This window comes from Bison bison, unplaced genomic scaffold, assembly GCF_000754665.1.
Source record: "Bison bison bison isolate TAMUID 2011002044 unplaced genomic scaffold, Bison_UMD1.0 scf7180017864032, whole genome shotgun sequence".
Taxonomy (NCBI): Eukaryota; Metazoa; Chordata; class Mammalia; order Artiodactyla; family Bovidae; genus Bison; species Bison bison.
In genome coordinates, this window is record NW_011494604.1 from 5,448,125 (window position 1) to 5,463,411 (window position 15,287).

The 15,287-nt window shown below is 41.4% G+C and overlaps 1 protein-coding gene across 6 annotated transcripts in view; it reads right to left on the reverse strand.

Moving 5' to 3' along the window:
• Positions 1–4,238, reverse strand: part of DLG1 (discs, large homolog 1 (Drosophila)) — a 275,289-nt gene extending 271,051 nt beyond the window's left edge. For 4 of the 6 annotated variants that reach the window (XM_010834380.1, XM_010834379.1, XM_010834378.1 and 1 more), the window contains exons 1-3: positions 3,297–3,745; positions 2,785–2,836; positions 1,994–2,125 (exon numbers count right to left, since the gene is read on the reverse strand). In XM_010834380.1, the coding sequence (XP_010832682.1) occupies positions 1,994–2,125; positions 2,785–2,803 (151 nt within the window). In that variant the 5' untranslated portion in view covers positions 2,804–2,836; positions 3,297–3,745. The other 2 variants (XM_010834376.1, XM_010834377.1) reach the window with 2 other exon arrangements.
• Between the last annotated feature and the right edge of the window lie 11,049 nt (positions 4,239–15,287).

A 15,287-nucleotide genomic window follows, 5' to 3' on the forward strand; every position in this document is an offset into this window, starting at 1 on the left:
ACTATCACACTGTTTCAAAAACAATGGTACAGGTACAAAGCAAAGAAAATCTTACTGACCTAAAAATTTTCAAAAATTAATTAATCCAACTTAAGCATGTACCAAAAATTGCATTTATTAATTTAGTAGTGTCAACAATGAATTCAATTACAGTATAGAAACACAAAAAACCCTCTACTAAATTTACTTGTTTCAAAATTCCTAAAATGTATTACTTTCCTTACACCAAAATCTGATACTACATTCTATACGACCTTAAAATATAAGTAAACCTAAACAGCAAAGCTTAAACTCACAACCAATAAAATTACACAGGACAAAGAAGATTGACAAGTATAAGTTACAATTAGAAAACTAACTCTATCAGAATTCAATTATGCATAAGAATAAACATTCAAAATAGGGGAGGCAGAATATACCAAAAAAAAAAAAAAATCCCCATCAACATTGCAAATCTACTTCCCATCTCAATCTAAGTGTTGTTTCTGGTTGACTACTTCACTAATCATTTCCTTAAGTCATGGACTCCACACAGAGGACTTCATCTATCCATGAATTACATGTAAAATAAGACATACAAGTCATACTACTTTTTCCTAAACGGTGAGCCTACTAAATAAAACATTCCTAGGTTTAATGGTGATTTAGAAAATAACTAAAAATGATTTTTCCTTCCCTTGTTGTTTTTTCAGAGGAATCCAATTTGATCCATTTGGACCTTAAACCTCAGAACTTAGAAATTCAAATTTAATAAATGTCCATCTGTTTAAACAAAATAAGCAAAATACTGGTCATTTTTAAACATGAGTGACAGACATAATAGTTCATTACACTGTTCTCTCTGTTGCCGTGTATGTTTTCAAAAGTTTATAATAATGCTAAATTATATTTAAGTGTACTGAGTGATCTTCTTTAACGTTTTCTTTAATTCTAAAACTAATTTAGTAGAGTATCAATTTACCAATAAGCTATTTGATAGACTACATTAACTTCAAAGTACTATAGAATAGGATACATTAACCTCAAATCACATCAAAAGTTACTCCATTGATACACAGATATAAGGCTGTAACTACTGAGGAAAAAAATATAATCCAATGAAATGTCTTATTTTAATGTTATATAGTCAATGATGAATAAAAATGCATTTTATTCTTAGAATTGAAAGGGACAATTTTTCTAGTTCAGTGGTTTGTAAACTTTTCAAGGTACCTAGAGAAGAGGGCCAGAACAGATCATCTTGTTTTATATACCAGGAATTGTGTACATAATATAAGATTTTGCTAAAAAAGAATCTAGCTACTTTTTAGGAAAAAGGTTAAAAGCCACTGTACCACTGCATCCACATGCTACAGCTAATGCAGTGACCTAGAAAAGATTATATGATTTATACCATCTCATTCAATCAATAGCACTGTCAGGAGTAGAACTCAGCACCCTTGTTCAGTTCTCCTTTAAAACAATGAACCACATCAAATTTAAGTTACAGTTAAGAATAAAATTCTGTTTCAATATTCTTGTCTGTAAAACAAGATTAGACCAAGATTACCTGTAAGATCATTCTTCAAGTCTATAACTCTACAAATGCCAAGTTTAAACAGAGGTCTATATTAAGAGAATGAATGTTCTTAAACACAGAACTCTTCAAACATTTTCAGAGATTCCAGAGAAATAACAAAACCAACAAAGAAACAAGCTAACAGTTATTCAGTCATTACTTTTTGCAACCTCTTCATTTTTTAATGCTAGGATATTACACTTTGTTATCAAAGACCACTGAAATAATCATACTGAAAGTTTTTTTGGTTATTAGATATTTTTGGAAAAGATATTGGTCTAAGTATCAAAATACACAATTCACTGGATGTTCAAGTAACTGCATGCCTCACAAAGAACCAAGTATATCCCTCTCTTAAGTTCAAAATAAGTGAATTCAGAGAAGCCTTAAGCCCAGCTGACACATAATGGTCACAAATAAAGTTTTAATTCCCACCTATTAAAGCCTGAAAGAGGTTGCTCTGGAATATGTTAATAACCCGTTCTATGGAACTTCTGAGCTGTCTGTCTTCTGTTTGGCTTAGTTTCGAACGATAATCTTCCAAAAGGTGCAATGCTCTCTGGGTATCTGAAAAGAAACAAAAAGTTTGATTAAAATTATATATTTACAAGGAAGTATTACAAACTAGCTATGCAGCAAATGACTACAAAGATACCTAAACGATTCTCCAAACCTCCAAGTCAATCCATGCTACTATGTTCCTGTACACATAGTCCTTAGAAATGATCCAAAAACTGTTCATTATGTCACAATAAAACAAGGTGACTACTTTGTAACCAATGTGTTCTAGTGATCATTTAATCAGCGTTAATAACACGGTTTCAGTTGATCTAATATACAAACGCCGATTACTACAATCCGTCATTATAATTCAAATATTCTTTCAAAACTAGTAGTTCTTAGCCAATATTCTACATTCGTTCACGAAAGGGTTTACTAAGAATAATAAAATGAAATATTAAAACGCCAATACAAACTTTTTAAAAAGACATTTCAGAGGGAAAAAAGTTAATTGCCTCTCCAGTCACTAGAGAGATAGCAAGGGAAAAAAGTTTGACCAACATTTAGGTGTTTCCATCTTCTGAATGATTGAGGCTTAGATTCCATAAGTAGTAAGGCTAAGGCTGTGCTGTTTCATCAGTTACACAAACATCTGTAAAACACAGCAAGCACAAAACAGAAAAAAAGCTAGGGATACCCACAAGAGTTCCGAAGTAAACTCTCACCTTGCTTCCGGACCGGCATTTTTCTCCAGAATCAGGAAGAGAGCACACACACCTTAGAACACAAAACAGGAAACAGAACTGAATTCAGAAAAGAACAGAATCGAGGTTAACCTAGCATTTACCCCTAATTCTCAAATCGAAAAACTCCTAGCCCTATTTGAAAAGTCCACCAGGCAAAGTTTTCCCAAGTGAAAGGAGAAAGAGCCTCAAAACCCAGCAGTGTCAATGTAGAAAGCTTTTACCTAACGTTGGGTTCCCCTGCAAATTAAGAGCAGACAGTAGCAAGCTGCCAAACTCTCCTCGAAAGCTGCCCCTTTTCCAAAGGGCGCTTAATGCTAGACGTGGGGCCACCCCTCCCCCGGTATTAGAAGGCATACCCCCCACCTGCTACTGGGGGGTGAAGAGGCGCTCCGACCCTTGGCCCCTAAACCAGCAGAGACTGTAAAGCAGTCGGAGAAGGAACCAACTGGAATGATCACCCCGCCCTGCTCGGGCCCCCTCCTCTCGCTTGCCTGATTCCTTGTTGGCTTCCTCCGAGCTACTCCAGCGAGGGCCGGACAGGACAGCGACCACTCTCCGACGCCCTCGTGCCCCACATGCACACCTCCGCGGGCCCCCACACCTGCGGCGCCGCCACAAAGTTCCTGCGAGTGGCGTGCGCTCGGAGCTGGGGTGCGCCCCGGACCTTCTCCCCCGCCCTGCCCCGCTCCACGTCCCCCCGCCCCACCCGGGGCTCGCGGAGCTGTGCAGACGGGGGTGAGGGAACGGGGGAGGAGCTCCCCTCGGCGGCTGCACCCCCGTTGCCTCTTCCTCCGCCTCAGCCGCCGGCGCCTCCTCACTCGCCGGTGCCCGCTAGCCCGCTCGCCCGCTCAGCTCTTAGCCGCCACACCCCCGGAACCTCGCCTCCTTCCGCGCCCCCAACCGCTCTCCCCCCAAACTTTCCGCCAAGATGGCGGCCCTTGATCTGGATTGCCGCGCCCCCACGTGACCGCTTTCCCAGCGCTCTCAGCCAATGGGAAGTGAGGAGGCGGCTCGCGCCGAGCCCCGGGCTCTCAGCGCTGCTACCTTTGGGTTCGAAGAGGGAGGAGGGCCAGGAGGGGGCTGGGGACGGCAGAAGGGGACCTGAGGAACATCCAAGTGAAGCTCCTTGCATAAAGGCGCGGCCACCGAAGTGGTTCTGAGAACAAAGGAGTTCACGCACAGACTCTACAGGTGGGTCAGGGCGCCCTGGAAGAGCCCGCCTTTACCTCGTCCTAGCCCACCGGTGTGTCCCGCGGCTCTGAGCGAGTAGAGCACCAGGCGAGGAAGAGTGACAGTGATGGAAGAGAAATGTGACCTCACCTACACCAGATTCAGGACACACATTCCGAGACACCCTTTAACCTCACTAAACGCGTGTCGTTTCCAACTCTGCCGGAGAGAGATCCACCCCAGGGGTGGATCCCCAACCTGGAAAAGCATTCTCTGGGAGGTGTCGACTGCGCCACCCACGATAGGGGGCGGGAAAGGGCGGAGCCTGGGAGGGGGAAAAGGGAGGCATTTGCGAGGGGGAGGGGTGCCGTCTTTGCGTTCTTACACTCTGTGCTAATTTTTTAAAAGTTAGTATTAGCCCCTCAGTAAAAGTTTCGGAGGAACTGAATTAAAGAAGGGTAGGTAAAACATGGAGATTAGTTAATCTGATAAGAGATTGAAGGTTTTACCAGAGAATTTTTTAAATCTAAGTGATTAATTCCAAGTATGAATGCATTTAAGGAAGGGAATAGAAAATTGGTTCGTTCGTTTTCTCATTCATTCTCCCTTGCCTGCAACTCCCTCCAAGTCAACAGCTTCAAGTATTACTCAAGCTCTGGCGGCCCCTTTAAGAACTCACCTGTAGCTACCGCCCGCCCAGCCGAAGCTCAGCAAAGCTAGTTTAACTTTCGGTTGCACCTAGGAAAGGGACAACTGGCCGGCCAGGACCTGGCTCCTGGGCTGAGCCTCCCAGGATCTGGAAAAGGAATTGGTCAAAGATGTCCAAATCACTTCCAGGTCTTCGACCCTCTTCTGTGTAGCAGCAACCTCCATGCTCTGATCCAGAAAGAAGAATTTGCCTAAGATCACCCAATTCAGTTCAGTCGCTCAGTCGTGTCCGACTCTTTGCGACCCCATGGACTGCAGCACGCCAGGCCTCCCTGTCCATCACCAACTCCTGAAGCTTACTCAAACTCTTGTCCGTTGAGTCGGTGATGCCATTCAACCATCTCATCTCCTGTCGTCCCCTTCTCCTCCCACCTTCAATCTTTCCCAGTATCAGGGTCTTTTCCAGTGAGCCAGTTCTTCCCATCAGGTGGCCAAAGTTTGGAGTTTCAGCATCAGTCCTTCCAGTGAATATTCATAACTGATTTCCTTTAGGATTGACTGGTTGGATCTCCTTGCAGTCCAAGGAACTCTCAAGAGTCTTCTCCAACACCACAGTTCAACAGCATCAATTCTTCTTCTATCAGCTTTCTTATAGCCCGACTTTCACATCCATACATGACTACTGGAAAAACTATAGCTTTGACTAGACGGACCTTTGTTGGCAAAGTAATGTCTCTACTTTTTAATATGCTGTCTAGGTTGGTCATAACTTTTCTTCCAAGGAGCAAGTGTCTTTTCATGGCTGCAGTCATGATGTGCAGTGATTCCTTACAAATAGCTGTGAAAAGAAGAGAAGCAAAAGACAAAGGAGAAAAGGAAAGATATACCCATCTGAATGAAGAGTTCCCAAGAATAGCAAGGAGAGATAAGAAAGCCTTCCTCAGTGATTAATGCAAAGAAAAGAGGAAAACAATAGAATGGAAAAGACTAGAGATCTCTTCAAGAAAATTAGAGATTCCAAGGGACCATTTCATGCAAAGATGGGCTCAATAAAGGACAGAAGTGGTATGGACCTAACAAAAGCAGAAGATAATAAGAAGAGGTGGCAAGAATACACAGAAGAACTGTACAAAAAGATCTTCATGACCCAGATAATCATGATGGTGTGATCACTCATTTAGAACCAGGCACCCTGGAATTCGAAGTCAAGTGGAGCTTAGGAAGCATCACTGTGAACAAAGCTAGTGGAGGTGATGGAATTCTGTTGAGCTATTTCAAGATCACCCAGAGTTAGTGACAAAACTGGAACCACAGAGATCATGTCTGTCAAAATTAGAAGGCTTTCCCCAATAAACCAGATAGCCTTTCACTGAGGCAATATCCTTGGGCTAATAAAGAGAAGTCCCGGAAACCTTGTACTGTAATCATAACAGTTGCTCAGAGGTATATGGGTTTCAGTTCTGGATTGCATCTTGGAATCCTAACTTGTTATGAGAACCCAATGACTTAAGAGCTCATCTAGACTTACTATCTCAGTTTAAGATAAACTGAGGTCCAGAGAGGGGAAGCAATTTGCCCAAGGACATACAGACCAATCAGTGACAGCAGCCCAGAATTAATGCTCCTAGCTTCAGTTCAAGATTCCTTCCACTGTGACTTTGGACACCTGAGAGTAGTATATTGCTGGTGTATTGATAGAAAATCTCTTTATGTGCTCCTGCATCATGGGAGCTTGAGCAACAGTTAAAGCAGCATTTCAGAGAAGAAATGGGATGGAAAAGTAAAAGGAAGATCTTAAAAGCAAGGGCTTAAATAGGAGGATTTTTTAAATAGTGAAATAGCTGGTGGGAAGGGTTAATAGTGGGCTTCCCTGGATGACTCAGATGGTTAAGAATCTGCCTGCAATGTGGGAGACCTGGGTTGGATCCCTGGATTAGGAAGATCCCCTGGAGGTGTGCATGGCAACCCAGTCCAGTATTCTTGCCTTGAGAATCCCTGTGGACAGGAGCCTAGCAGGCTATAGTTCTTCGCTTCGCAAAGAGTTGGACAAGACTGAGCAACTAAGCACAGCACAGTAAAGGGTTAACAGTGAAAATGACTGATGGCATGCATGCTGTTACCAAGACTTCAATGATGAACTGTGAGTGAAGTGGTTCCACTTCAGGAACCATTCTAAGAATGGAATCAGCAGAATTTAGGAGAAGAGAGTTCATCTACCCCCTTAAATTCATCTGTTGTTCAAATATGTTCACTTGGTAGGTGATGGGGATAGAAATAAAGATCTAAGCCCTGCTCTCAAGGACCCACAGCCTAGTAACAAATGGACAAAGACCAATGCAGGTTTTCTCAGGAGCCACTGACAAGTCAAAAACAAAATCTGTGTGAGTTCTCAGTGTCTTCCTAGTCCTCTCCCTAAAAACAAAAAGAAGGCAGAGAAAGAAGAGGAAACAAGAGGACATGAAGCCCCTTCTTCTTGTCATCTTTTAGCCATACGTGGTCAGCAGTGTCCAGAATGGACATAAATGAATGATGCTAACACCTGTTCCACCCTTGGGGCTAGGATAAGTCCAGGCCTAGAATGCAGAGCCTTTATTCTTCATTCCTCCATTCTATCCATCAGTATTAGTTACCTAAAGCTGCATAACAAATTCCTCAGAGCTTAGTAACTTAAAACACAGTAGCTTAGTAACTAAAACAGTAATAAACATTATGTCACATTTTCTGTGCATCAGAAATTCAGGAGAACTTTAGCTGGATGGTTCTGGCTTGTGGTCTCAAGAGATTGCAGTCAAGATGTTTACCAGGGCTACAATCATCTGAAGATTTAATGGATTAAAGGAGGCTCTTCCAATATGACTCCCACATGGCCTCTTACTGTTGCAAGAGGCCTCAGTTTACCAAGCAGTTCTGTCTATAAGGCTGCGTGATTATCTTCATGATATGGTGGCTGTCTTCCTCCAGAGCAAGTGTTCATAGAGAGCAAGGCAGCAACCACAACATCTTTCATAACCTAATCTCAAAAGTAACATACCATCATTTCCACAGCCTCATATTTGTTACTCAGGTCAACCTCAAAGAGTATGAATACCAGAAGGTTAGACTCAACGGGGGCCTGTTAGAGTCTGGCTAACACATCATCACAACATACAAAGCAATAGCATCTGGATTTTTCCAAACTTTTATTTCCTCGAAGTTCTCCTCACTTCATGCAGATAGCAGCTGCCATCAACTGAGATCTAATACAGGATCTGATTAATGTTCCAACCTCCTCATTAAAAATAATTATAATAATGTATATACATAGATATATGTATATAAACTTTCCAGCTGCAACTTAACTTTCCTTTGAAATAGCTTCAAAGCCTTAGGAGCCAAAGGATTACAGAGAAAGACTCTAATCCACTATTCTTCTATTGAGATGTCAGAGATTTGACTCTCAAACAAAATTGTTTCTCAGTTTTAAACCTTCCCTTTGTAATATCCCTCTACCCAAGCCACCCTTATAGCTCCACATCTCTGTCTGTGTCCTTACCCCCAGCCAGGTCCCCAGCCTATCTTGTGTAAAATTACCCAGGTCCTGCCAGACTCTATTGCATCTTTTGCTCTCACTCTGGCAGTGGCAGTGTGCTGCCCATGCCAAGGTCATCAATAAAAGGAAAGGATGCTATCAAAAACAGCCATGCCAGCTTAGGCTACAAGAACAGGAACAGTGCTGAGAATGAAACAAGTGACCATGCTGGTTTAGACCTCCAGGAAGAGCTCAGGAGGCATTTCCTGGCAACACACTTAAGAGGGATCTAGCAAATCAGCACCCAGAAAGAAAAGAGTAAGCAGAGCAGTCAGGGATGTGAAACCTTGCCCCAGTGGGGAACCTAGGGTCAGTTCTTTCAGAAAAGAGAACTTCAGGGAGCTTGATTTTAATCTTCAAACAAGCCCGTGTATCTAGGGGACAGGACTAAAACTAATGGATGAGAGTTTACAGGGCCACAAGAAGTTCTTCCTTACTGTAATCGGTCAGAACTCTAAAATTACAAAGAACTGCCCTAGGATGGTGGGTGTTCCCCTTCTAGCAGAGGCTGAAAGAATCCAGCAAGGCTTCCTTGTCAGAGAGAGGTAGATAACCAGGACAGAAGATTGGACTAAGTGGCCTTTGAGACAACAGTTCCAAGCACTTGAAATTTTGGTCCCTGCTGTGGTATTTGTACCATTTTATCTACATCAAAAATCCATTCCATCCATTTTTAGTGGTACTAAGACTGACCTGCTTCTACACAGATAATTCTTAACAAAACACAAGGTACAAGTTGAAATCAATTCTCTTTAAAACATGGACAGTTGCCCACCTCCATGACAATTAGGGTCTGAACTCATGCTTTTTAATGTATAATCCATCCTCAAATTCCTATATTATGCTGTAATGGGTTCCTAAGTCCATATCAGACTAATAACTGCTGCTGCTACTGCTGCTGCTGCTGCTAAGTTGCTTCAGTCGTGTCCGACTCTGTGTGACCCCAGAGACGGCAGCCCACCAGGCTCCCCCGTCCCTGGGATTCTCCAGGCAAGAACACTGGAGTGGGTTGCCATTTCCTTCTCCAATGCATGAAAGTGAAAAGGGAAAGTGAAGTCGCTCAGTCATGTCTGACTCTTAGCGACCCCATGGACTGCAGCCCACCAAGCTCCTCCGTCCTTGGGATTTTCCAGGCAAAAGTACTGGAGTGGGGTGCCATTGCCTTCTCTAACTTCTTCCCATTTAAACTGGTGTACTTTTGTACTGCTATAGCCCTTCATAGAGTGTTCAAAGACAGATTTAACTCATTGTAGTCTCACAGCAACCTTTGAGATAAATGTATCAGTTATGACCTCCCACTTTGCAGAGGAGGACATTGAGGAAAAAGGAAATAAATAATCCAGTCTAGGACACCACAGCTAGTGAGTAATAGAGTGGGACTGATGGGTAGTTCATTGTTTACTCTATTGAATTATGTTGCATTTTCTCTACTTGATTCTTTTCTAAAACAACAAGCAAACATCTGTGTGTGTGTGTATGTGTGTGTATGTGTTGGGGCAGGCAGCAGGTGTATAAGAGACAGATTGGAGATACAGATGTCAGAAAGACAGATACTAAGGGAAAGAGAGAGAAGAGAGACACAAAGAATCTGATAAAATATAGCACTGGCTAGTCTGTTACCTATTTATCATATATTTGAATGCTTTTAACAGTGAAGATAATTTTTATGGAAATAGGAATGTCACCTCTGACCACAAAGAAATAAGTATCCACACCCTAATTATACATGATAACTAAATAAGTTTTTTTAATGCAAAGATTTTATTTAAAATACTCTGTAATTTTGTCTCTCCTTCCTTTACTCTGAAAAATACCCTTGAGTATTAATGAGAGGTTTCACAGATGTATGGGACAACCAGTCTGGAAGGGTCCTTGGACACCATCTAGTGCTATCCTCTCCTTTGCAAGACAGAAGAGCTCCCAGATAATATCAGCACACAATTATTAAAGACTTCTGCCTGATAGCAGAACGCTACTGGCATTTCAGGAAAAATCGGTCTTCCTCTGGGCAGGGAGGGGGAGTGGGAAATTAGTAATACTTTCTAAAAATACATTTCTAAGTTTAACCAAATTTGCCTTTCTACTTGTGAGGAGCTCAGAGTATTGACAGAACTCTAGAATCCCATATTGAAATCCTTAGGATTATAGTCAAATCTCTACATGAGACAGCCTCCTCACCCCACTCCCTACCAAGAGGATTACCAGTGTCTATTCAAAGAAGGCTCTGGGTAGGGCCCTCTGGTCAGATTATCCTTTCATAGGAAACCTAATTGGAATTTGAAGAAACACTGCTGGAATTTTAGGAAATCATTTGTATTTCATTTCTGAACCATGGCTTGGCTAATAGAATTCTGATAAGCAAAAGAATCCGAAAGAGTCTTCATAATGAGACATTGATTGAGTCCCAGTGACCAATCTCCTTTAGCACAAAAAACTGCCATAGTCTTCTAGAAGCTCTCTGTGCCAGTCTCTCATTTTTGGGAAATGACACAATCCAGAGCTGTCATTTTCCTGTTTCTCATGTTGTATAACCCCAGATTCCTTTATTATTTCCTTTTATTTTAAGCTCACCAGAACAGTAACAACAAAATATCATTTAAATATTATTTTCTATTTAAATTCCCTTTATATTAGATTAATTTCTTTCAAAAGATAGTTTTTTTTAAAAAATGAAATTAATTATCTTTTGTTAATAAATTGGGCTACAGTTGAGGAAACTTCCACATATGCTTTTCTAAAACCCTGCAAAATTTCTGAAACTTGGAAAACATTTCAAATTGCAAGTTACTTTATGAATAAATAAAGCTAAGCCCAAAGTAGGTGGGGGACAATAAAATAATAACTATAAAAACAAAAATTAAAAGGAGGCTGATGTTATCAATTGCTAATGAAAGTGGCGAAAGTATTTAAGAAAAAGGGAGGAGCAGATATTGGATAAGAAATGTTACCATGATAATTTAGAGAAGCTTGGATTCAGAGGAGTAGAATAAAGCTATATTCCTTTCTCTCTTAGAAAATCACTCCGAAAATATTAGAACAAAAAGAAACTTGTTTCTCCATATTCAATGAAAATAAGAGTGCTTAGTAACCCCAAAAAAGATAGAAAGTAGTTGGAGAATTGGTCAAATTCAAGTGCCTGAGCTAGGAGTTGGGGGAGTCAAAAATAACTAACTAAAAGAAAACAAGTAGGAAAAAATGCGCGTGTGTTTGTGTGATGTGTTAACTATTGATTAACATAACAAGACTATCTGCTTGGCTCATTGTCTGTATTTTTGTAAACACTTGAAATACATTTGAATTAAACACTTAAACGTTAAACATTCAATTTAAACATTTGAATTAAAATTTTATGTCTAGAAAGAAGCAGGTATATTGTTTTGAAGAATCCTAAAAGAGCAAAAGAGCTGCAGCCATGAAATTAAAAGACCCTTACTCCTTGGAAGAAAAGTTATGACCAACCTAGATAGCATATTGAAAAGCAGAGACATTACTTTGCCAACAAAGGTCCGTCTAGTCAAGGCTATGGTTTTTCCAGTGGTCATGTATGGATGTGAGAGTTGGACTGTGAAGAAGACTGAGTGCCAAAGAATTGATGCTTTTGAACTATGGTGTTGGAGAAGACTCTTGAGAGTCCCTTGAACTGCAAAGAGATCTAACCAGTCCATTCTGAAGGAGATCAGCCCTGGGATTTCTTTGGAGGGAATGATGCTAAAGCTGAAACTCCAGTACTTTGGCCACCTCATGCGAAGAGTTGACTCATTGGAAAAGACTCTGATGCTGGGAGGGATTGGGGGCAGGAGGAGAAGGGGACGACAGAGGATGAGATGGCTGGATGGCATCAACGACTCGATGGACGTGAGTATGAGTGAACTCCGGGACTTGGTGATGGACAGGAAGGCCTGGCGTGCTTCGATTCATGGGGTCGAAAAGAGTCAGACACAACTGAGCAACTGAACTGAACTGAAAAGAGCTAAGGAAATAGAGGCTCCAGATACCACTGAAGATGAGGTGCAGCTAGGCATTGTGGGGCAATGGAGGGGGTGATGAAAAGGAGAATGATTAAATACCTAAATAAGGAGAAATTAGATGTTACGTTTCCATACACTCAGATGGGTGACCCCCTCCCCTTCTACTCCAAAAGACAGGAGTTTTATTTACTGAAGAAACAGAGAGGTTTCAGTTTTGGGGGTGGTAAATGCAGAAGGTGGTGGTGAGTTACAGTAATAAAAACAGGAGACTAAGAGAAAATATGCACACTAAACACACAGATATTCCCTTACCAACTTACTTCCTCCCCTTAGATCCAGGAGCCATAGCTGGACACATATCCTCCAGACAAAACAAAAAGGGAATTTCCTGAGGGGGAAAAAACAATAGATACAGTTGGGAGATTCACAATAAATGTTAGTCTGAGCCACCAGGAAAATGCAAATCAAAATCACAATCAGATACAACTTCATACCCACTGTTGCTACTGCGGCTGCTAAGTGGCTTCAGTCGTGTCCGACTCTGTGCGACCCCATAGATGGCAGCCCACAAGGCTACCCCATCCCTGGGATTCTCCAGGCAAGAACACTGGAGTGGGTTGCCATTTCCTTCTCCAATGCGTGAAAGTGAAAAGTGAAAGTGAAGTCACTCAGTCGTATCTGACTCTTAGCGACCCCATGGACTGCAGCCCACCAGGCTCCTCCGTCCATGGGATTTTCCAGGCAAGAGTACTGGAGTGGGGTGCCATTGCCTTCTCCGTCATACCCACTAGGATGGCTATAACCAAAAAGACACATCTGTTAAAACATACCTATCATTAGAACAAACGCTACCTAGGATATGCTTCCTGGATAGCTCAGTTGGTAAAGAATCTACCTACAAGGCAGGAGATGCAAGAGACACGAGTTTAATCCCTGGGTCATGGAGATCCCCTGGAGAAGAAAATCCACTCTTCTGTTGGGTTACAACCCACTCCAGTATTCTTTTTTTATTTTTTAGAAGAATTTATTAATTTTTAAATTAATGTATTTATTTTAATTGGAGGCTAATTACTTTACAATATTGTAGTGGTTTTGACATACATTGACATGAATCAGCCATGGGTGTACTTGTGTTCCCCATCCTGAACCCCCCTCCCACTTCCCTCCCCATCCCATCCCTCAGGGTCATCCCAGTGCACCAGCCCTGAGCACCCTGCCTCATGCATCAAACCTGGACTAGAGATCTATTTCATATATGATAATGTTGCAGGAAAGGGGACCCCTTACAGGGCCTGAAACTGGGCTCTTGTCTAACACTTGGAAATGAACTGTCTGAGGAGACACATGTGCTGACAAAGCAAGTGATTTTATTGGGAAAGAACACCCGGATGGAGAGCAGCAGGGTAAGGGAACCCAAGAGAACTGCTCTGTCACATGGCTTGCAGTCTTGGGTTTTATGTTGATGGTATTAGTTTCCAGGTTGTCCTTAGCCAATCGTTCTGACTCAGAGTCCTTCCTGGTGGTTCACACCTTGTTCAGCCAAGATGGATGCCAGAGAGAAGGATTCTGGGAGGTGGTCAGATAGGTGGTGTCTCCTTTTGACCTTTCCCGAACTCTTCTGGTTGGTGGAGGCTTATTAGTTCCCTGTTCCTTACCAGGACCTCCTGTTATAAAACAACTCATGCAAATGGTTACTATGGTGCCTGGCCAGGGTGGGCGGTTTCAATCGGTGTGTGTCCCTTAACAATAATATACATGTTTCAATGCTATTCTCTCAAATCATCCCACCCTGGCCTTCTCCCACAGAGTCCAAAAGTCTGTTCTTTACATCAGTGTCTCTTTTGCTGTCTCGCATGTAGGGTCATTATTCAGAGATCAAACTCCATATATATGCATTAACATACTGTATTGGTGTTTTTCTTTCTGACTTCACTCTACATAATAGGCTCCAGTTTCATCCACCTTATTAGAATTTGAGTATTCTTGACTGAGAAATCCCATGGACAGAGGAGCCTGGTGGGCTATAGTCCATGGGCTCAAAAAGAGTCAGACATGACTAAGTGACTAAGCACACACCTAGAATACAGAGCAATCAGAACCCACATATGTTACTGGTGGGGATGTAAAATGGTGCAGCCACTTTAGAAAACAATCTGGCAGTTTCTCAAATGGTTAAACAGACAGTTACTATATGACACAACAATTCCAGTCCTGAATATATACCGAAGAGAATTGAAAACACATGTCCACACACAAATTGTACACAAATGTTCTTAGCAGCAGTATCCACAATAGCCAAAAAGTGGAAACAACCTGAAAGTTCATGAACAGACGATGGACTATAATATATGTATATTCATACAATGAATTATTATTCAGCAATAAAAAGGCTTAAAGTACTGGTATATATTATATGATATAAGCATAATCTTTGAAAATATTATGTTAAGTAAAAGAAGTTAGTTACAAAGGACCACATAGTGTATGTTTTTATGTATATGAAATATCCTGAATAGGCAAATTTATAGAGATAGCAAGAAGACTAGTGGTTGCCTGGGGTTGAGGGCTATGACTTGGGGTAGACCGTTAAAGGGTTAGGAGTTTTTCTGAGGTTAATGAGTGTGTTCTAAAATCTATTTGGTGTTGGATGTGCAACTCAGTGAATGTACCAAAAGCCATGGAATTATACACTTTAAATGGGTGAATTGTATGGTATGTGAATTATATCTCCATAGAACTATTTTTAAAGTCAGGTTGGCCACTTTATTGCCCCTCAAGAAAACCAATCAAAGAGCCCCTCCCATATACAAAAAACTTCCCATCATCTGTTTTCACCAGCAGTAAGGAACCAAGGGTCACCAAACATTTGGGTAATGCCCAAATAGTCACCATCATGAAGGATGGTGACCAAAAATGGACACACCAGGAAAAAAAAATCTCTGAGGAAATAGAAGTTCTGAGTCAATGCAAGGAATATGGGGAAAATCAAAAAGTTTTAATTATTATCCTCAGGGAAGATACTGAATCCATGAAGTGGACACTATAATCAAAAAAGGAAGAAAAGAGTTCTTTAAAATTAAAAATTTGAAAACAAAACACAAAACTAAACAAATTTGGAAGATAGGGTC